Here is a 22356-nt window from a genome sequence, read left to right on the forward strand (position 1 = left end):
GCCCTTGTACACTGAAACCCCTCCGTTCAGAGACACCACGTCCTGCCCTTGTACACTGAAACCCCTCCGTTCAGAGACACCACGTCCTACCCTTGTACACTGAAACCCCTCCGTTCAGAGACACCACGTCCTGCCCTTGTACACTGAAACCCCTCCGTTCAGAGACACCACGTCCTACCCTTGTACACTGAGGTCCCCCTGATCCTAAAGACACTCCCCACCGTTCACTGTATCCCACGCTTGTACACTGAAACCCCTCCGTTCAGAGACACCACATCCTACCCTTGTACACTGAAACCCCTCCGTTCAGAGACACCACGTCCTACCCTTGTACACTGAAACCCCTCCGTTCAGAGACACCACGTCCCACCCTTGTACACTGAAACCCCTCCGTTCAGAGACACCACGTCCTACCCTTGTACACTGAAACCCCTCCGTTCAGAGACACCACGTCCTACCCTTGTACACTGAAACCCCTCCGTTCAGAGACACCACGTCCTACCCTTGTACACTGAAACCCCTCCGTTCAGAGACACCACGTCCTACCCTTGTACACTGAAACCCCTCCGTTCAGAGACACCACGTCCCGCCCTTGTACACTGAAACCCCTCCGTTCAGAGACACCACGTCCTACCCTTGTACACTGAAACCCCTCCGTTCAGAGACACCACGTCCTACCCTTGTACACTGAAACCCCTCCGTTCAGAGACACCACGTCCTACCCTTGTACACTGAAACCCCTCCGTTCAGAGACACCACGTCCTACCCTTGTACACTGAAACCCCTCCGTTCAGAGACACCACGTCCTACCCTTGTACACTGAAACCCCTCCGTTCAGAGACACCACGTCCTACCCTTGTACACTGAGGTCCCCCTGATCCTGAAGACACTCCCCACCATTCACTGCGTCCCACGCTTGTACACTGAAACCCCTCAGTTCCAAGACACCCCACCATTCCCATTGTGTGCGCTACCCTTGTACAGAGGTCCCCTTGTTCCTGAAGACACACTCTGCCATTCACACGGTGTCCTCCCCTTGTACACGAATGACCCTCTGTTCCAAGGCACTCCCCACCATTCCCACTGTGTCCTGCCCTCATTCACCGAGGCCCCTCTGTTCCTGAAGACACCCCCACCATTGGACACAATTGACATCAGTGGATCTGGGGTTGAGAGGGTGAACAGCTTTAAGTTCCTTGGCATTAACATCACCAAGGATCCTACATGGTCTGTACATACCGGCTGATGATCCAAAGATTGGAGGTGTCGTGGACAGTGAGGAAGGTTTTCAAAGCTTGCAGAGGGATTTAGACCAGCTGGAGGAAGGGGCTGAAAAATGGCAGATGGAGTTGAATACAGACAAGTGTGAGGTATTGCACTTTGGAAGGACAAACCAAGGTAGAACATACAAGGTAGATGGTAGGACACTGAGGAGTGCAGTAGAACAGAGGGATCTGGGAATACAGATGCAAAATTTCCTAAAAGTGGCTTCACACGTAGATAGGGTAGTAAAGAGAGCTTTTGGTACGTTGGCCTTTATAAATCAAAGTATTGAATATAAGAGGTGGAATGTTATGGTGAGGTTGTATAAGACATTGGTGAGACCGAATTTGGAGTATTGTGTGCAGTTTTGGTCACCTAATTACAGGAAGGATATTAATAAGGTTGAAAGAGGGCAGAGAAGGTTTACAAGGATGTTGCCGGGACTTGAGAAACTGAGTTACAGAGAAAGGTTGAATAGGTTAGGACTTTATTCCCTGGAGTGTAGAAGAACGAGGGGTGATTTGATAGAGGTGTATAAAATTATGATGGGTATAGATAGAGTGAATGCAAGTAGGCTTTTTCCACTGAGACTAGGGGAGAAAAAAACCAGAGGACATGGGTTAAGGGTGAAGGGGGTAAAGTTTAAAGGGAACATTGGGGTGGGTTTCTTCACGCAGAGAGTGGTGGGAGTGTGGAATGAGCTGCCAGATGAAGTGGTAAATGTGGGCTCATTTTTAACATTTAAGAAAAACTTGGTCAGGCACATGGATGAGAGGGGTTTGGAGGGATATGGCCCAGGTGCAGGTCACAGCCAAGAAGGGCCAAAAGGCCTGTTTCTGTGCTGTAATGTTCTGTGGTCCCAACCACAAACTGTTCCAGCTGCTACCATCCGGGAAACGGTACCGCAGCATAAAAGCCAGGACCAACAGGCTCCGGGACAGCTTCTTCCACCAGACTGATTAACTCATGCTGACTTGAGTTTACTCTATATTACATTGACTGTTCTATTTATTATAAAAATTACTATGATCGCACATGGCACATTCAGACAGAGACGCAACGTAAAGATTTTTACTTCATGTATGTGAAGGATGTAAGAGATGAAGTCAATTCAATTCCCTCTGATCCACGACACCCCCCCCCCCCATTCCCGCTGTGTTCGTGTCCCCCTGCCCCGTGTACACTGTGACCCCCCTCTTCACCAGTCAGTCAGTGCATGTCGTACCCTTGCACAGGGGTCTGCCTGTACCCCACTGCTCAGTGCAGAGGTGCCAGTTACACAGGCCGTTTCAGAGACACACAAGCAAAATTCGGTTTAAAAAAACCACACACAATATTTATTATTAACGATTAAGAGGATAAAAACAAATGAAGGACTGGGCCACGCCAGCAGAAGAGGAAGGCAGTGTACAGAATGCCCTCGCGCGCCGGGGACGAGGGGGCAGTGCAACAGCAAAGAGCTCGACCCGGGGCAGAGGTCGCAAGGAGGCAGAGGGTGAAAGAGTTAGTGTTGTCCTCGGGGCAGGGAGCAGACCCAGGGAGGGGGCTCAGCAGCAGCAACGCTGGGGCCCCCACCCGGTCAGGGGGGGCAGGGCCTCCGCTCGCCTGACACCCACGGGGAGCTGTGGTTCTCCTTGTCGGCCGGGGAATGTCCGAGCTTCAGGGGGCTCCAGGGCATCAGCTCACCTGGGCTGCCTGAGGGGCGCAGAGTTGCCTTCACCTGGGTGGGGGGGGGGGGGGGGAAGAGACAGGGAGAGCAATGAGACCCTTCGGTAATGGGGGACAGCAAGTCGGAGCTGATTCAATACCCTCCCCCGGGGCTGATACACCCACCCACCCACCCCTCCCTTACCCAGAGGAAAGCGAGATGGGGGTGAGGAAACCAGGGCTGAGACGGGGAATCAGGAGAGGGGACCCAGGGCTGATTCTCATTTCCCCACATCACTCCCCTTCCCCCTCCCTCCCCAACCCAGAGACAGGGGATCAGGAGAGATCCCCTCCTGAGGCCAGGGGAGAAAAAACCCAGAGGACATGGGTTAAGGGTGAAGGGGGTAAAGTTTAAAGGGAATATTAGGGTGGGTTTCTTCACACAGATAGTGGTGGGAGTGTGGAATGAGCTGCCAGATGAAGTGGTAAATGTGGGCTCCTTTTTAACATTTAAGAAAAACTTGGACAAGTTTTTCTTGTCCAAGAAAAACAAGAATTAAATGAGAAATGAGAATCAACCATTCTCATTTTCCCCTCCCTTACCTAGGGGTTAGCGGGACCCTCCCCCACCGTGCCAATTCACCTGTCTCCAATGATCGATCAGCACTGAGTACCGGAACCCGTCTCCTGACCGGTGTGCACCTGGGGGGGGATTCACCCTCCCCTCCCCCCTTACCCCGGGCTCAGTCAGTGGGACGGCACAGAACCTTCCTTGATACCCCCCCACCCCCTCCGCTGATCGGGCAGCCTCGCGTCCCGGTACCTGTCTCCTGGCCAGCGAGCACGTTGGGGAGTTGTCGTCCTTGAGGAGCTGCAGGGGGCAGCGGCCCTTGACCGACACCAGCTGTGGTCTGCCCGGCTGGCTCTTCCTCGCCCGGCTCGAGGGCCGCTGAGCTGTGGAGAGACGGGACGCAGGCTGGGTGACAGACTTCAAATAAAAGAGACCATACTGTGGCGGAGGGGGAGAGCGCGAAACAGGCCCCTGCCCTGGATCCCGACACCCTGTCTTTTCAGTCGACATGGGCTGACGTTTAAATTGAACGAGGGACGGGACAGTGAGAGGCTCCGGCGCGCTGGAGAGAGAGGGGAGGCTGGCTGCTCCATTTTGCTCCAAATCAAACGCTAACAACCACCCCTATCGACACCTGTTTGAAGTGAGCAACACCCCCCCTCCCCTCAATGCCTGTCTGCAAGGCTGGCCGAGTAGGTTGGACCCTGCCTCGTTGGCATCACAGTCAGGAAGGTGGTGAAGGCAGCGTTTTCACCCCCAGGACGTGCCCTCTTCTCGTGGTTACTGTAGGGAAGGAGGTACAGGATCCTGAGGGCACTCACTCAGCGATTCAGGAACAGCTTCCTCCCCTCTGAATGGACATTGAACCCATGAACACCAATGCTTTTTTAAACTTATGTTTTTTTGCACTACTTTAAGATCCAGACATATACTGACTGTAATTCACTTTTTAAATTTTATACTATTGTGTACTGCATTGAACTGCTGCTGCTAAATTAACAAATTTCACCTCACACGCCGGTGATAATAAACCCGATTCCAATCCCGGCCTTCCCCAGTCAGAACAGTGAGCTGAGAAATCGGGATGCGAGGCCGAGATCCCGCAAGAGACTCGGGACCGGGCAGATTTGGAGTACTGCCTGCAGTCTTGCCGCAGGAGGGAGTGCAGACGAGACTTACAGGGGCAATGCCAACAGACGAGACGTACAGGGGCAATGCCAACAGACGAGATGCTGAGGCCTCACTTGGACTACCGTGAGCCCCTCATCCGAGGAAGGACGTGCCGACATTGGAGGACGTTCAAAGGAGGCTGACGAAAATGATTCTGGGATCAGAAGGCTTATCATACGAGGTGTCAATTACAAAATCTGCAGATGCTGGAAATCCAAAGCAATACACACTGAAAACGCTGGAGGAGCTCAGCGGGCCAGGCAGCACCTGGAAAAGAATGAGCAGTCGACGTTTCGGGACCTGACCCTCCTTCAGGGCCTGTGCTTGCTGGAAGTCAGAAATAATGAGGGGTGACCTATCGAACGTTGAAAGGCCGAGATAGAGCGGAAGGAGAGGATTTTTCCCCGATGGTGGAGGGGCGAGACCAGGACCGGAGGGCACAGCCTCAGAATAGAGGGACGCCCATTCACAACAGCGACGAGGAGGAATTTCTTTAGGTTGTGGGCGGTGAATCTGTGAATTTTGCTGCCACGGGTGGCGGTGGAGGCCAGGTGTATTTAACGAGAAGGTTGATAGATTCTGGAGTGGTCGGGGCGCGAAGGTGGGAGAGTGGGGTTGAGAAGGAAATGGACCAGCCGCGATCAAACGGGGCAGCCCTGACTGAGTGCATGACTGGGAGCTGGTTGGGACTGCCTTCATCACTGTCGGAGACAGAGAGGTGATCTTATCGAGGCGTCCCAAAATCATGAGGGGCACAGAGAGCGTTAGTGCACAGTTTCTCTCACGGGGTAGGGGATCCACGAATTAGAGGTCATGGGTTTAAGTGGTGGGGGGGGGGGGGGGAGAAGAGAAGATTTGGAGATATTGAAAGCAATGATTTAATGTTAAAAAAGAGAAAAGTCACAAAGGGGATTCGACAAGGAGCTGCCGGAGGAGGAGGTATGCATGTTCACAGCACTTGAAGGACACTCAGACAGAGTCAGGGTCAGTATCGCCAGCACAGGTTGAGAAATTTCTTTACGGCAGCCTAACACACAACAGACATAAAAACTGAATTGTAGTGTGTGTGTGTATACTCGTGCCCTGGGTGGTGGTGTGGGGAGGAGGGTGCTGTCTGGCCGGCCCAGTCACTCCGGCTCTTTGTGTGTGTTGCCCTGGGTGTCCAGCGTCTGGAGATTGTCTCGTCTTAGTGAGACAGTGTTCATGGGTTCAGTGATCGGTTAGCGGAGGGGAAGAAGCTGTTCCTGAATCGCCGAGTGTGAGCCTTCAGGCTTCTGTACCTCCTACCTGATGGTAACAGTGAATAAAGGGCATGATCTGGGTGGTGGTTGACGAGAGGGAGGGTGGGCAGGGGGTGGAAACAAAAAGGGGATCCATCACGTGAGGTGGGGAGAGATTTACAGAGGGCCAAAGGGGCAAACTTTCCGCACAGAGGGAGTTCCGTGCGGTCCGGGCGAGTGGTTGAGGCAGGTGTGTAAACATCCAACAGGTACGCGCACAGGAAAGGATGAGAGGGATACTAGCCGAACGCGGGACTGAGGGCTGTGTTGTCTCTGTGCCGTGTGGGCCCTCTTGCACTCCCAGCCATGGCCCCCAACCCCCCCGACACCCACTCACCTTCTCTGTGCACTGCTTTCTTGGTGGGCCTCTGCTCCCCGGTGTCGATCGGGTCTCCTTGGTCTGGCTGGGCAGGGGGATCTGCGTCCCCTGCACCCGTCCCCTCCTCCTCGCCCTCGCAGTCCAGCAGCTGGTCAGTGGCCTCAACCCCCACGGGGCTTCCATCGTCCCCCTGGGTCCCCCGCTCCGGGCTGATGAACATGTCGGTCAGCTGCTTAGCCAGGGAGCCGAGCCCTTCTGGAAGGCAGACGGGAGAGTTGGGTCAGAGAGCGGCAAGTCCGCCAGGGACTGGCCAGGACGAGGGGCTTTGGGTGCAGGGTGGAGTCTGCTCTCCCCGGAGCGGGGCAGGGGCCCGGAACCGAGGTCCCTGAGGTACGCAGTCCCCTGGAAGTGGGCTTAGAGCTGGACCTGGGCTGGGGTGGGGGGAGGGGGTTGGTGTGGAGGAAACATTTCAGCACCATAGAACATTACAGCACAGAAACAGGCCCTTCGGCCCTTCTTGGCTGTGCCGAACCATTTTTCTGCCTGGTCCCACTGACCTGCACCTGGGCCATATCCCTCCAAACCCCTCGCATCCATATACCAGTCCAAGTTTTTCTTAAATGTTAAAAGTGAGCCCCCATTTACCACTTCATCTGGCAGCTCATTCCACACTCCCACCACTCTCTGTGAGAAGAAGCCCCCCCCACCAATGTACCCTTTAAACTTTTCCCCCTTCACCCTTAACCCATGACCTCTGGTTTTTTCCTCCCCTGGCCTCAGTGGAAAAAGCCTACTTGCATTCACTCTATCTATACCCATCATAATTTTATATACCTCTTTCGAATCTCCACTCATTCTTCTACGCTCCAGGGAATAAAGTCCTAACCTATTGAACCTTCGTTAAAGTTAAACAAGTAAAAAAAGAGTTAATAATGAACAGCAACCCAGCTCCTTCGGCGGATTGGGCACTGTTTAGGGACGCTACAGTTTCAGCGTAACGAGGCATTGGGGAAAAATCGCATTCATCACTGTAAATTGAGTGCAGAGCCCAAGTCGAGGGAGTTTGAGGCCTAGTGCTGGACGATTCAGCTCCTGGGAGGTGCCAGTCACCAAGTCTGAAGGTAGGGGCCTACTGGCCACGGCCACCGGGGAGGCCTAGTCTTGTTGCTGTTGCTTTGGGCTTGTCACGCTCTGCTGGGCATCGTGGGTACACCACGTTGGTGTCAGAACTTTGGGGGGGTGTGTGGGATTGGTAGCAACAACCGCCCACACCCTCAGGACGCATTTCACTGTGCGCTTTGGCGTAACGCAAGAGAAAAAAATCTTGGCTCAGCCCGCGACCCCGGAAGACTGCGGAAAAGCTGCACTCAACTCCGTCGCTGGGGTCAGAGACACCAGAATCCGGTTTCAGGTGGCTGGTGTACTTTGTGAAGCAGCACAGAGAAATACAAAATAAAAAACTGCCAGTTACAGGGGCTGCTTCGGGCTGTCATAGCTGGGGGTGGTAACGGAGACAAGCTCCCTCCACCTATTAAACGCTCTCAATGACAACCAAGTCTTGTTCCCGGCCGTTACGTGTGGCTCAGCTACGAAGCCCAGTGGGACCGTCTCTACTGACAGGGGAAGGGGCAAAGGCGGGTGACTGGCACCTCAAAACCAGTCGCTTCGGGCAGACGGGGCTCGCCTGCCGTGGCTGGCAGCTCATCTGGGAGAAAATCTCCGACCTCAAACTTCCGCTGCCTTGCGACTATAACCAGTCCCGGGGAAGGCTTCGTGAGTAAACCCCGAGGGAAAAAATCAGGAGTTGGAGTCCCTGAGGCAGTCCTACGTTGAGTTCGACGCTGACTGGCAACTCCTGCAATGCTGCTGGTTGCCAACTGAAATCAGTCTCTGCCGTTCATTTGGGTTCATCAGCTGCGCGGCGAGGGGGAGCCTGCTACATGGGCAACAGCTTTCTCTCCATATCGTACTGCCCAGGCTTGTCTATCTAGACAGCTCGGATGCAATCTCCATGGTCAACCCTGACCGACGGAGGACTCACTCACACTACACACATAAATTAAAGTACACATTTTAAAGTTAAAACAAAAGCAGGGTGAAAGGAGGGGGGAGGTAGTGTCCATGGGTTCAATGCCCATTCACAAATTGGATGGCAGAGGGGAAGAAGCTGTTTCCAGCTTCCTGATGGTAGCGATGGGAAGAGGGCGTGCCCCGGGCAATGTCCCGTGTCCTTCCCGCACTGCGTACACAGAGCAGGCCAGTTGGACGATGATGCTCTGCTAAACTGGTTAATCTATCCCAAGATTCCTTGCAAGCAGACCTGCTCAACAGTCCCACCAGCACCCAACGGGCTCTTCAGACCAAACTAACTGAAAAGGCCAGAGTTGCATAGACATCTTTCAGCCCACAGTGTTGTGCCCACCATGTAACCTACTTGACAAACTCCCTAGAATTTTCCTAGCACATAGCCCTCTACTTCTGTAAGCACCATGTCCCTTTCCAAGAGTCCCATGACCACCTCCACCTCCACCAGCAGCCCACTCCACACATTCACCACTCTGAAAAACTTACCCCTGATGTTTCCCCCACCCCCGTACCTGAAAGCTATGCCCCTTCAGGGCAGCACGGCTGAAAGGGCCAGTTCTGTGCTGGATCTCCACAAATCAATGTCCCACCCCTTTAAATAAATAAATCTCCTCACACTTGCCGGGATGGGGTAAACAGCTTGTGGGGAGAGGGAAGACGAGACTGGATCACAAGTGGGCGGCCACAGACGCCCCCCCCGTGTCAGGGGTGAGGGGGATACCGGTAAACCCAACCACCACACCAGCACCTCCCCCCTCAGCGGTACTCACCGGCCACGCTGGTCTTGAGGGGGGTGCGGCTCACCCCGGGAGTGGGCGAACGTGGGTCCGGTGAGCCCGACGGCTCTCCTGTCTGCTCCTCCTCCTGCACGCATGGCTCTAGCCGAGATTCGGGGGTACTGGGGCTTCCCAGGACCTGGGACGGGAGGAAACAGCCAGTTACGCGCGGGCGGCGAGGTAGCCCGGAGAGAGCCTGGGGCGGACAGGCCAGCTCCTGGGTTGGGAAACAGGCCTTCCATGCTGACCAGCGACCCCCATCCACGCTAGCCCCGTTTGCCTCTGTTTGGCCCGCTCTCCTCCGAACCGGGCGAGAGCGTGTCTGCCTCAACCACATCCTCCGACAGAGGAACGGGGCAGAATCGTCTCAGTCACACCCACCAGGGGTACTTCCTGAGACTGGGACCCACGGCCAGAGGCAAGAGGGTGTGGGGTGGGCGGGGGGCGAAGGAGGCAGCGAAGGGGATCCAAGGGGGAAAGGGTGTCGGCAGCCTCAGCTTGTCCAGCTGGCCCGGGATCGTCTCTCTGAGGGGCTGCAGGGTGGATGAACGGCACTGAGAACTGAATTGACTTTATTTCTTACATCCTTCACATACAAGAGTAAAAATCTTTACGTTATGTCCCTGTCTAAATGTGCAATGTATAGGAATTTGTAATAGATCACATGTACACCAGGACAGTCAATATAACATAGAAATACAGTTGTATCAGTGTGAATTAATCAGTCTGATGGCCTGGTGGAAGAAGCTGTCCCGGAGCCTGTTGGTCCTGGCTTTTATGCTGCGGTACCGTTTCCCGGATGGTAGTAGTTGGAACAGTTTGTGGTCGGGGTGACTCGGATCCCCAATGATCCTTCGGGCCCTTTTTACACACCTGTCACTGTGAGAAGTTCACATCTACAGATGTCCGCACCACTCTCTGCAGGTTCCTGCGATTGAGGGAGGCGAGGGTGAGGCTGTGGGGTCTGAGGGGAGGTGGAGATAGACAGGGAGACCAAGGGGCGGGGGGGGAGGGAGGTAGAGAGTAATCTAGGGTAGACGGAGTTATGGAGTACGGTTTCCCGGATGGTGGCAGCTGGAACAGTTTGTGGTTGGGATGACTCGGGTCCCCAATGATCCTTCGGGCCCCTTTTACACACCTGTCACTGTAAATGTCCTGAATAGTGGGAAGTTCACATCTACAGATGCGCTGGGCTGTCCGCACCACTGTCAGGAAGCCGATCATGGCAAGAGATGAACAGAGTCAGTGGAAGTGGTGCAAAATGGCATCGACTTCATGGACCCTGTACAGATTACGGGGGGGGGGGGGGGGTTTGCCACCCTGAGGCAAATCAAGCTGGATAAATCCCCAGGGCCCGACTAGGTGTTCCATCGGACCCAGCAGATATTTAAATCATCCTTAGCAACAGGAGAGGTACCAGAGGATTGGAGGATGCCCAATGTTGTACCACTGTTTAAAAAGTCTGCAAAAAACCCCAGGAAATTCTAGGCCAGTGAGCCTGACACCAGTAGTGGGAAGGTTATTGGAAGGTATTCTGAGGGACTGGATCTGTAAGTATTTGGATGGACAGGGACTGGTTAAGGATAGTCAGCACGGCTTTGTGCTTGATAGGTCATGTCTAACCAATAGAAACTGTTACAACTGTGCCCCAACTCTGAGGGTACAAAGTAGCCCCCTCCCTTTTGAGAATCGCAAGATCGCTATTAATTCGGGTCTGGGACCCAGGAAATGAGAGAGACACAGAATCCTCAAGGTTTGGAATGTGTCCTGGGCCTCCGAAAGACAAAGCAACGGATAATGGCCATTGTCTCTTGGAGATGGAATTGTGTATTGAATACCATACGATTCATTGAAGCCCTCAGGGGATGACCAGAGTGGACTGGTTGAAGGATTGCATCATCCCAACCTGACTGACATCGGAGACCCCGTGAGGAAGTATAAAAGAGGGTCTGGGGAACAACCCCTCAGACGCACCAGGAGAAACGCTAGAAATCCGGTGACAGCGTTTAATAGCGACAGCTGGTGGGGCCCGCGTGCGTCCTTTCCCGTTGCCTGGGATTGGCAGGATCGCCACGGAAGAACGGCTTAGTTAAAAGGAAAAGGACACCAACGACATTTCGAAGGATCGACATCATAAAACAGGAAACTCTGGCAAGTTCCAAAATCTCTCTCTCTTGACTCCAACCAAATGCTGCAGCCTGAATGAACTGAGTGACTTTTATATTTCCATCGGACAATACATCACCCCTAGACAACGATAGAGCTATTTCTTATTGATTATTATTATACCCACACTTTTAGATTTAGTATTGACGACATATATTATCTGTATGTTTGCAATGATATTATTTTTGTGTATTTTTATCAATACTGTTAAAAATAGTACCATCAGACTTCAACGGACCTTTCTATCTTTGCTGGTAAGTGACCCAGTTACGGGGTTCATAACAAAACACAGAAAACCTACAGCACAATACAGGCCCTTTGGCCCACAAAGATGTGCTGAACATGTCCCTACCTTAGAAATGACCAGGGTAACCCATTAGGGTTACCCATCTACCCTATTTTTCTAAGCTCTATGTACCTATCTAAAAGTTTCTTATAAGATCCTATTGTATCCACCTCCACCACCTTTGCCAGCAGCCCATTACACGCACTTACCACTCTCTGAATAAAAAAAAACTTACCCCCGACATCTCCTCTGTACCTACTTCCAAGCACCGTAAAATTATGGTCTCGCGTGGCAGCCATTTCAGTCCTGGGAAAAAGCCTCCAACTATCCACACTGTCAATGTAGACAGTCATTTCATCATCTTGTACATCTCTATCAGGTCACCTCTCATCCTCCATCGCTCCAAGGAGAGAAGGCCGAGTTCACTCAACCTATTCTCATAAGGCATGCTTCCCAATCCAGGCAACGTCCTTGTAAATCTCCTCTGCACCCTTTCTATGGTTTCCACATCCCTCCTGTCATGAGGAGACCAGAACTGAGCACAGTACTCCAAATGGGTTCTGACCAGGGTCCTATATAGCTGCAACATTACCTCTCGGCTCTTAAACTCAATCCCACGATTGATGAAGGCCAATACACTGTACGCCTTCTTAACCAGAGTCAACCTGTGCAGCTGCTTTGAGCGTCCTATGGACTCAAACCCCAAGATCCCTCTGATCCTCCACACTGCCGAGCCTTATTATATTAATACTATATTCTGCATCATACTTGAAAACCTTCGAGATTTTCGAGGAAGGTACCAGGAAAGCGGATGAAGGTAAGATAGTCCATGCTATCTGCATGGACTTCAGGAAAGTACTTGACAAGGTCCCACACAGGAGGCTGGTCAATAAAGGTTCAGTCGCTCAGCATCCAAGGTGAGGTAGTAAATTGGATGTGACGTTGGCTTTGTGGGAGAGCCAGACAGTGGTAATAGAAGGATGCCTCTCTGACTGGAGCCCTGTGACGAGTGGAGTGCCGCAGGGTTCGGTGTTGGGTCCGTTGTTGTTGGCCTTCTATATTGACGATCTGGATGATAACGTGATATACGGGATAGGCAAATTTGCAGATAACATCAAAACTGGGGGTGTAGTGGGCAGTGAGGAAGGCTATCATGGCTTGCAGAGGGATCTGGACCAGCTGGAAAAATGGGATGAAAAACGTCAGTTGGAATTTCATGCAGGCAAGTACAAGGCTTTGCACTTGGAAGGACCAGCTAGGTCTCACAGTGAGCAGTAGGGCATTGAAAGTGGCATCCCAGGTAGATGGGGTCGTAAAGAAAGCTTTTGGCACATTGGCCTTCGTAAATCAAAGAAGTGAGCACAGGAGATGGGATGTTGTATTGAGGTTGTATAAGATGACGGTGAGGCCCAGTTTGGAGTATTGTGTGCAGATTTGGTCACCCACCTACAGGAAAGATGTAGACAAGGTTGAAAGAGTGCAGAGAAAATTTACAAGGACGTTGCCGGGTCTGGAGGACCCGAGTTAGAAAGAAAGATTGAACAGGTTAGGACATTATTCCTTGGGATGCAGAAAAATGATGGGAGATTTGATAGAGGAGAACAAAATTATTTAGGGGTACAAATAGGGTAAATGCAAGCAGGCTTTTTCCACTGAGGTTGGGTGTGAGCAGAACTAGAGGTCATGGGTTACGGGTGAAAGGTAAAAGTTTACGGGGAGCAGGAGGGGAAACTTCTTCACCCAGAGGGACCCGTGAGTGTGGAATGAGCTGCCGGCACAAACTCGATTTCAACGCAAGAGGAGTTTGCATAGGGACGTGGAGGGAAGGGGTAGGGAGGGCTGTGGTCCCAGTGCAGGATGGGAGTAGGCAGTTTAAATGGTTTGGCATGGGTTGCACTTCTCTATGAGAAGGGAAACGTGGTTTAATTGGGGTTGGCCTAGTCAGCAGAACAGACAATTCTCTGCCTCAGAGATTGAGAGTCCCCCATCCTGGGCACCAGGCAGGCAGCACAGACTTTGGGACTCTCAATCTTTGAGGCAGGGAGTTTGGAGTGGGAGGGGGGTTCCAGTTGCCAGACTCCACACGTGAATACCAGTGGCACAGGAAGAACAAGGAGAGGTTCTGCCAAGGGAACTCGAGCAGCTTGGAACCAAACAAGGTGATAATCTCTGTATCGTGGCCCGGACCGGACGCAGATTGGCCCAGAGAACCAAACGCGTGGCTCGGAGATTGGTGTGGGAGAAGCTGGTCCAAACCTGTGGGGAAGGAGGGGGCTGTTCTGATGGGTCGAGCTCCATTTGAACCACGCTGGGACCAGGGTCTTGGTGAATCACATTCCTGGGACCTTGAACAGGGCTTCAAATGAAATAGAACCAGGGTAGGTTCAACAGTTTGGAAGAGAGAGGATAAAGTGAAAAAAAATAAGGAGAGGTTACAGAATTTTCCAGGGCAAACAACAGATCAAAAAGTTGAGAAACAGTGAGGAACGGAAGAGACTGAGGCAATATTTCACGCGGGGACAGAAGTGAAAAGAAGTGTGGCAAATACTGAACGAATTCACTCGCTCCACTTAATATCGGAGGAATGCGTGCAATGTACGTCCTGAATTCACAGACATCCACGAGAACAGAAGGGTGCCCCAAGGAACGGGTGGCAGTAAAAAAAAACACTACTCCCCCCTCCCACGCACAAGCAGCAGCAAAGAAATGACACTCCCTCCCTTACTTCAGCAAAAAAAATCAGCACCCTCCACCCACCAGGCAAGCAGTAGCAAAGCCGCCAATAAAGACCACGATCTGCGGTACGACAGAAACTAACCGGTCCCCTGACAAGTCGACATGTCACACGTTCCCTTCCCCATTCCCCCCCCCCCCCACACAATAAAGACCACGATCTGCGGTACGACAGAAACTAACCGGTCCCCTGACAAGTCGACATGTCACACGCTCCCTTCCCCATTCCCCCCCCCCCCACACAATAAAGACCACGATCTGCGGTACGACAGAAACTAACCGGTCCCCTGACAAGTCGACATGTCACACGCTCCCTTCCCCATTCCCCCCCCCACACAATAAAGAGAGAGGTGTCCCCTTTCACAGCCAGAGGCGAGACACTACAAGACAGCTTGCAATTGGGAAGTCAAACGCACGCAGCGTACAAAACAAGGCAGGTGATCTTGCAGGGCAGCTTAGAGACTGGCCCGTGTGATGCTGTGTGCACCACTGACTCGAGGTGGAAAGATCACAACCGGGAGCTGACCGCCCACGGAAAGGGCAGGCAGAGCGGGCAAAGTGGCTCCCTCTGTTGGTTAAAAAATTCAATCAAATCCTTGAAGGGACATCAGATCAGTAGATGCAGAATACTTGTGCACAAAGTTGAGGAACTGCAAGGGCAAGGAGACCCTAACGGGAGTCAAGTACAGGCCTCAGAACAGTAGCTGGGATGTGGACTGCAGGATTGCAACAGGAGATAGGAAGGGCATGTAAAAAGGACAATGTAATGATAACCATGGGGGTTTCAATTTGCAGGTAGATTGGGAAATTCATGTTGGTGCTGGATCCCAAAAGAAGGAATTTGTAGAATGCATACGAGATGGCTTTTTAAAGCAGCTCGTGGTTGAACCCACCAGGGAAAAGACGTCTCGATTTGGTGTTGTGTAATGATGCAGAGATCATGATATGACAGAATATGATATGATATTCTCCCTGTAGTATGAGAGGGAGAGGGTAAAATCAGATGTATCAGTATTACAGTGGAGTAAAGGGAACTACAGAGGCATGGGAGAGGAGCTGACCAAAGTTGATTGGAAGCGGACATTAGCAGGGATGATGGCAGAGCAGCAATGGCTGGAGTTTCTGGGAGTAATTCAGAGGATCCAAGATCAGCTCATCCAAAAGAAGTGCATGGTAGTGTAATGGTTAGCACAATCCTTTACAGTACCAGCGATCCAGGTTCGATTCCCGCCGCAACCTGTACCGATTTTGTACGCCCTCCCTGTGACTGCGCGGGATTCCTCCAGGTGCTCCAGTTTCCTCCCACAGTACTCCCAAAGGCGTACAGGTTGCTAGGTTAATTGGGCATTGTAAACTGTCTTGTGATCTGGCTAGGATTAAATCGGGGGATCACTGGGTGGCGTGACTCAAAGGGCTGGCATGGTCTGTTCTGCACTGAATTTAATAAATAAATACAGACATAAAAGCAGCTTTCTAAAGGATGAGACAACAGGCAAATCAAAGACAGCACAAAATCAAAAGAGTGGGAGGCTAGGGGATTAGGAAACTCTTAAAAACTAAGTAATTTAAAAAAAAGCAATAGTGAGAGAAAAGATGAAATATGAAAGTAAGCAAGCCAGTAATATAAAAGAGGAAACCAAAGCCTTCTTAACAGCAAGGCCACAGCCTGTCCGTGTGGGCAGCAATGTTTCTAGCCCCATTACGCCGAGCTCTGCCGCTTCCCGAGGAGGTTTTGCAGGCGACACGACAGTGGTGGGCCTCATCAACAATGGTGATGGCACAGAGCATTGAGGGGAAGTGGGGGACTGGTGTGAGAACAACACAAGCACGAACGTGGAGAACTTCCCCCTCTTCGAACACATGGCTCCTCTGGGGAATCACATCCCGGGTGACTTCACTTCCCTGAACAAGGTGGCACAGGAATGCCTCCACTTCCTAAAAAAAGATCAAGGCTACCCCCCAACCCTAACTGCGTTTTACAGGAACACCATGGAGATCATCCTGACAAGTTGAATCTCAGTCTGGTACGGGAACGGTTGAGCATCGGGCCCAAGGTCCCTCCAGAGGGCTGTGAGTTCGGCCGAGAGAATCCCAGGGGTCACCACTCCTCCTATCGGGGACATTTATCGGGAGCACTGCACATGCCAGGCACGTAGTGTTGTCCAGGATCCCACCCACCCATTCGAAGCATCACTGGCTCATGTGTTCCGTACCCAGCTATTACTATTAACAATGTTCTTCAGTTTATTTATGTGTGATTCATCTATAGATCTCATCCTTACCCTCACGAGTTAGCACGTGCACTACTGTGCTTTACACACAGGCTCAGAGAAACATTGTCTCGTTTCTATAGACATTTTATACCTTATACAGTCAGCCCTCCCTGTCCACGGATTCAACTAACCGCAGATCGAAAATATTCGGAAAAGAATTCCAGAAAGTTCCAAAAAGCAAAACTTGAATTCGCCGCGTGCCGAGCACTACACTGAATCCACGCGAACGAAACGATGTGTGGGCATACCCTGCTGTAGCCTCCCGCCATTTCACAGACCCTCAGCCTCTCTCCAGCGCTCGTTGTTCGTCTCGCGTCTCACTCATTCACTACTCGTGTTGTGAGTGAGAGGAAGGCGTTTAAGGCTAGAAAGGGATGGCTGGCCAGCTGTATAAAGCGCGACAGCCTCAAGAACTGAAAGATCACGGGAGAATCAGCATCGGCTGATGCTGCGGCAGCATCAGCGTTCCCGGAAGAGACATGTACAGACTATTTTTTCTTGTCATTATTCCCTGAACAATACAGTATAAAAATATTTACATTGTATTAGGTATTATAAGTAATCTAGAGATGATTTAAAGTATATGGGAGGATGTGCGTAGGTTATATGCAAATACTATGCCTTTTTATACAAGGGGCTTGAGCATCCATGGACTTTGGTATCGGCGGGGTGTCCGGGAACCAATCCCTCGCAGATACCGAGGGACGACTGTATAATTAAACGACATAAATCTTTTTTCAGGTGTGAAGAATTGCAAGAGTGGACATGAGAGGTTTGGAAAACAATGCTGGAGAGGTAGCAATGGTGGTCAAAGAAATGCCTGACAAGGAGAATAACTAGTTGGTGTCTGTCTTCACTGTGGAAGAACCCAACCATCAGTCTGCCAGAAATTCGAGTGTCAGTGAGTGCTGTTACTAAGGAGAAGATGCTTGGGTAGCTGAAAGGTCTGAGAGTCAATAAGTCAGATGAACCAGGGTTCTGAAAGAGGTGGCTGGCTTTTGGTAAAATAGGGGCCACCGAAAGGTGTGATCATTCACTGTTTCTTTTTTCCTAAGTAAGTGTAATTTTTATGATTGCAAGATCTTGCTGGTCATTGAGAATTTAAAGTCTACCCCCCTCCCCCCCCCAGCGAGCTGCTCAGCGGTGGAGAACTGGAAGGAGCTGGGCGGTGTGCAGTCCAACTGCGGGTCGCCGTCTCCGTCTCCTCTCTTGTGATTGCCAGACCCTGTCGGACCAGTGTCACAGGCGGCAGGGAGGCCAAGTCACTGGTTGTCAAGGTTTGTGGGGAGAAGAGGGAGGAGCTTAGTTAAGAAGGCGCTAAACGGCGACTCCTTTGCTTGCATCTTCAGAAGCAGCTCTATTTCCATCTTCAATATCTCTATTTTTCCCTTTCAGGGTTGTCTTGAAGACCCTGACCTGGAGTTACACCCTGACTTTGGTTCTTTGCCAGAATGGGACCCGCTCTTGGGGTTTCACGATTGGCCGTTATTCGACACATCAAGGAGCTTAGCCTGCCTTTGCAGGCCGAGGATCTTGGGGCTTTGGAGACGGGTGGATCGAAGATCGAAGGTTGGCAAACTGTGTGCCGTCGGGAGGAGTCAGAATAGTTACAAGAGACACAAGATCTTTGGGCACAGAGCTCAGAAAAGGATGGTGCAACAGACTTTTAACATCACAAACCAGCGAGTTGTTTGTTATGTCTCCCCTCTCTGTGGAACGGAGACAACTCTTTCTTCCTTATAGGGGAAAGAGAGAGCCTGTGGTGTGCCAGATACCGGGTGAACAAGCAGTCTTTGAGGCTCTGCAGGTCTGTGTCTTAGCTGTTGCTTTGCTCACGCTTGAGTGCTCAGTGGTGGGGTGCTTCTTACGAGCCGGAGGGGAGCTGGGGGGGGACACTTACATTTATCTGCCATTCACTCTTTGGGGGCACTCCTCTGTTTTCGTGCGTGTTTGCAAAGAAAAAGCATTTCAGGATGTATATTGTATCCATTTCTCTGACATTAAATATACCTTTGAAAGGGAGGAGAATAGGGTTGCAAAGGATTATAAACCAGCCATGACTGAATGACAGAACAGACTTGATGGGCCAAATGGCCTAATTCTGTTCATGTCTAATACAAGCCACCCTCTGGGTGGAAAACATGCTCCTCAGGTTCCTATTAGATAGCTCTCCACTTGCAGTAAACCTGTTCTTGGCTTCCCCAAACAGACTGTGCCCCTCATGGCTTTATACAGCTCGGGAAGACCACTGTGAAGCCTCCTCTGCTCCAAGGAGCAGAGTCTCCAGCCTCTCTCCACCACACATTCCCTCCAGTCCTCAAAACATGAGAAAATCTGCAGACGCTGGAAATCCAGAGAAACTCACACAAAATGCAGTAGGAACTCAGCAGGCCAGGCAGCATCAATGGAAACAAAAAGAGTAAACAGTTAACATTTCAGGATGGGACCAATCCTGATGACAGATTTTAGCCTGAAATAGGGAATCTTTTGCACAGATGCTGCCTGGCCTGCTGAGCTCCTCCAGCATTTTGCATGTGTCTCTACCATGAGATCTTGCTGGGGCCTTGGAGAAGCTTCTCACTGCCCAGGACAACCACCGGCCGTGGGCATTGCTGTCCTAGAATGGTTGGCTTCTTGGTGCCGATGGGAGGTTGCTTACCTCGATGGGGGTGCGCAGGATGCCGGCAGTGGGGGAGCGTGGGTCCAGGACATCACCCAGGTGCCTGTTGTAGACGACCTTCACCGGAGTCTCTGTGCAGCTGCTGCTCGACGTCCCCATTGGCCAGCCACAACCTGCACGAGGAGGAAACCAGACCCTGGGTGAGGCAGGGCAGATGGGGTCAGAACACCGGGGGGGGGGGGGGGGTGGAGACCCCATCCCCTTTGACTGTCCCACTCCCTACAAAACCCATCCAGTCCAACCCTTCCCTAAGCTCCTTAGATTCCTCTTTACCTATCAGACCACCCTACTCTTTTCCTAGTTTCCTCAATCCTCTTCCCTCCTCCACCTCATTCTAAGCACTGTCTTCAACATCAACCACCTTAACAACTCCCTACCCAACCCACCCAATATTACCCTACACCACTCTCTCCCACCTCATGTCACTATTCTCTCAAACCTTCTCCCCTACCCTAACCTTCTACCCCACAAGTCTCCACCCTCAGCTGTCACCCCTCACCTCCACACTAACTGCCCCCTTCAAGCCCATTCACGCACCAAACCTCCACCTAACCACCCCAAGCCATGGCCTACTTGCCTTGACCTGCCCTTACACCCCATCCTACAACTACTTCGCCCTCACCCATTCCCACCCCAACCTAAGCCTGGCCAAACTGGAGCTCGCCTACCCACAGACAGTCAGCTACCCCTCTCTCTCCCCTCCCCCCCCCCACCCACTCTCGAACACCAACCCCGACATGATCACAAACTGTGGACTGGACACCAGCTTGTAGCCGACCCCCTCCGGCGCCTAAACCCTCACCCACCATAACCCATGCTCGGACCCTTAGCCAATGAGCCGCCTGCACCCCCTCTTGAATGTCCGGATGTGGCAGTTGGAAAGGACACCGTCCCCGTTCCGTCCCTCAACTCCACTACGCCGCTTCCCGCCGCCGTCCCGGATGCCACGACGGCTGCGGAGGTAAAGCAAGTGCAATGCCGGGGTAGGCCAGCAGCAACAGTTACCTTATTGTTAGTTTCTTCTAGCAGTCAGTCCTCCCGGCCTCCGGACGCTCCCGTTCAAATCTGCCGCTTCGCTCGCCCGTCACCCAATCACCGTGAACGCGCTCCTTCCCGTCAACCAATCACCGTCAGCCAGTCGCAGCCTCTTCTCGTTTCCCGTTGCCCAATCACAAACGGCTCCCTCTTCCATCTCCCAATCACATGCATCCCCACCCCGATTGGCCCGCCTCTATTTCGGATGGGCGTCGCCAGGGTACAAATTACGTCACAGTCCCGCCCCCCCCGCTCTCCAATGGACAGCGGCCGGAGCCAATCAGATCCGGATTCTGAGCCAATCGCGGAGCGAGACCCCGCCTCCTGATGGAGGGCAGGACCAATCACGTCGGAGCAATTGTCACGAACGCGAGGAAGTCCGCTGATGCTGGAAACAGAAGGCAAAACACGGACAAAATGCTGGCGGGGAGCTCACTCACTCGCTCAGCAGGTCAGGCCGAGACTCTACCTCAGGACAGGATTGCCAGCCTTGCCTGCACTCCATATCCCGACTCTCGCAGTGTCACTCGTCACAGACTTGGGTTACCTGCGATTGGCATGCCAATGTGATCGTGTCGGCACATCGGAACATTACGGTAGAACCAGGACCGTCTGCTGTCATTTCCAGAACGCAAGTGCAATGTGGGAACGAAGTAATTGTTACTCCAGATCCGACGCAGCACCAAATCAGGATTATTATCACCGGCGTGTGTCCTGAAAATTGTTAACTTAGCAGCAGTTCAGTGCAATACATAATATACAACAAAAAGAAAAAAATAAAATAATAATTAATTAAATTAATTACGGTACACGAATATTGAATAGATTAAAAATCGTGCAAAAACAGAAATAATATATATTAAAAGTGCGAGGTAGTGTCCAAGGGTTCAATGTTTATTTAGGAATCGGACGGCCCAGGGGAAGAAGCTGATCCTGAATCGCTGAGTGTGTGCCTTCAGGCTTCTGTACCTCCTACCTGGTGCTGGGGGTCCTTAATAATGGACGCTGCATTTCTGAGACACCGTTTCCTAAAGATGTCTTGGGTACTTTGTAGGCTAGTGCCCAAGAACTACAACCTTAAGCGGCTTATTATGGTCCTGTGCTGTACCCACCACCCCCCCCCCCCCACCCATACCAGACTGTGATGAAGTCTGTCAGAATGCTCTCTCCCAATCCCCATCCCCCCCAACACCTCACATTATACAAATGCCTGGTGCTTTGACCTGTGTCTGTGATGTGAAAACCCCTCAGTTCTCAGTCTGTTTGCATCTGGTGGCAAACAGGAGAACAGAGCAGGGCCTTCCAGAAGCAGAGAATAGTGAAGACAGATGGGATACCAAGTTCATTGTCCTGGACAACACCATCCCTGGGTGTAAACGGACTGGGCAACAGCTTTATCCAGCAACTGTGCAACAGGATACAAGTTCCTGGGTGTAAACAGCCTGGACAACAGCTTTCCCCTGCAACAGGATACAAGTTCCCAGCTGCCAACAGCTCGGGTTATGGACGATCTAAAGTGTGACCCAGTCTTCGGGGAATAAAGCCTGTGCACGATTACACTTCCAACGGATAGTTTGTGGCGAGGGAAGCCCATCGCTGGGTGTGGGCCATGAGGATACTGTCCGTGAAACTACGAAGGAGCAGAATTGCACCCTCTCTGCTCGTGAGGTCTGCGACACTTCACCTGTGAGTCAGCTGGTGTGGTATACTGTGTCCGGTGCTCCCGGTGTGGCCTTTTATATATTGGTGAGACCCAACGCAGACTGGGAGACGGTTTTGCTGAACACCTACACTCAGTCCGCCAGAGAAAGCAGGATCTCCCAGTGGCCACACATTTTAATTCCACGTCCCGTTCCCATTCCGATATGTCTATCCATGGCCTCCTCTACTGTCACGATGAATCCACACTCAGGTTGGAGGAACAACACATATTCCGTCTGTGTAGCCTCCAACCTGACGGCATGAACATTGACTTCTCTAACTTCCGTTAATGCCCCTCCTCCCCTTCTTACCCCATCCCTGACATATTTATTCGTTTGCCCATTCTCCATCTCCCTCTGGTGCTCCCCCCT

The 22356-nt window shown here is 51.9% G+C and overlaps 1 protein-coding gene across 1 annotated transcript; it reads right to left on the reverse strand.

Annotated features, from left to right (window-relative positions):
* Positions 1–2578: 2578 nt before the first annotated feature.
* cdca3 (cell division cycle associated 3) lies at positions 2579–20365 on the reverse strand. Its single transcript, XM_059955487.1, has 6 exons — positions 20255–20365; positions 19229–19362; positions 9106–9250; positions 6269–6505; positions 3734–3864; positions 2579–2983 (listed from the first exon to the last, which is right to left on the reverse strand). The coding sequence occupies exons 2-6, from the start codon at positions 19346–19348 to the stop codon at positions 2843–2845; spliced, it is 774 nt and encodes a 257-aa protein (XP_059811470.1). The 5' UTR covers positions 19349–19362; positions 20255–20365; the 3' UTR covers positions 2579–2842.
* Between the last annotated feature and the right edge of the window lie 1991 nt (positions 20366–22356).

This window comes from Hypanus sabinus, chromosome 32 (genome assembly GCF_030144855.1).
Source record: "Hypanus sabinus isolate sHypSab1 chromosome 32, sHypSab1.hap1, whole genome shotgun sequence".
NCBI lineage: Eukaryota > Metazoa > Chordata > Chondrichthyes > Myliobatiformes > Dasyatidae > Hypanus > Hypanus sabinus.

Excerpts from the sequence above, each read along its gene's own strand:
- cdca3 (XM_059955487.1), bottom strand. The coding sequence starts at position 19,348 with ATGGGGACGTCGAGCAGCAGCTGCACAGAGACTCCGGTGAAGGTCGTC. Across the intron at positions 6,506-9,105 it reads CCTCAAGACCAGCGTGGCCG|AAGGGCTCGGCTCCCTGGCT; the intron begins GTGAGTACCGCT and ends TCTGCCTTCCAG. Across the intron at positions 2,984-3,733 it reads GCTCGCTGGCCAGGAGACAG|GTGAAGGCAACTCTGCGCCC; the intron begins GTACCGGGACGC and ends CCCCCCACCCAG.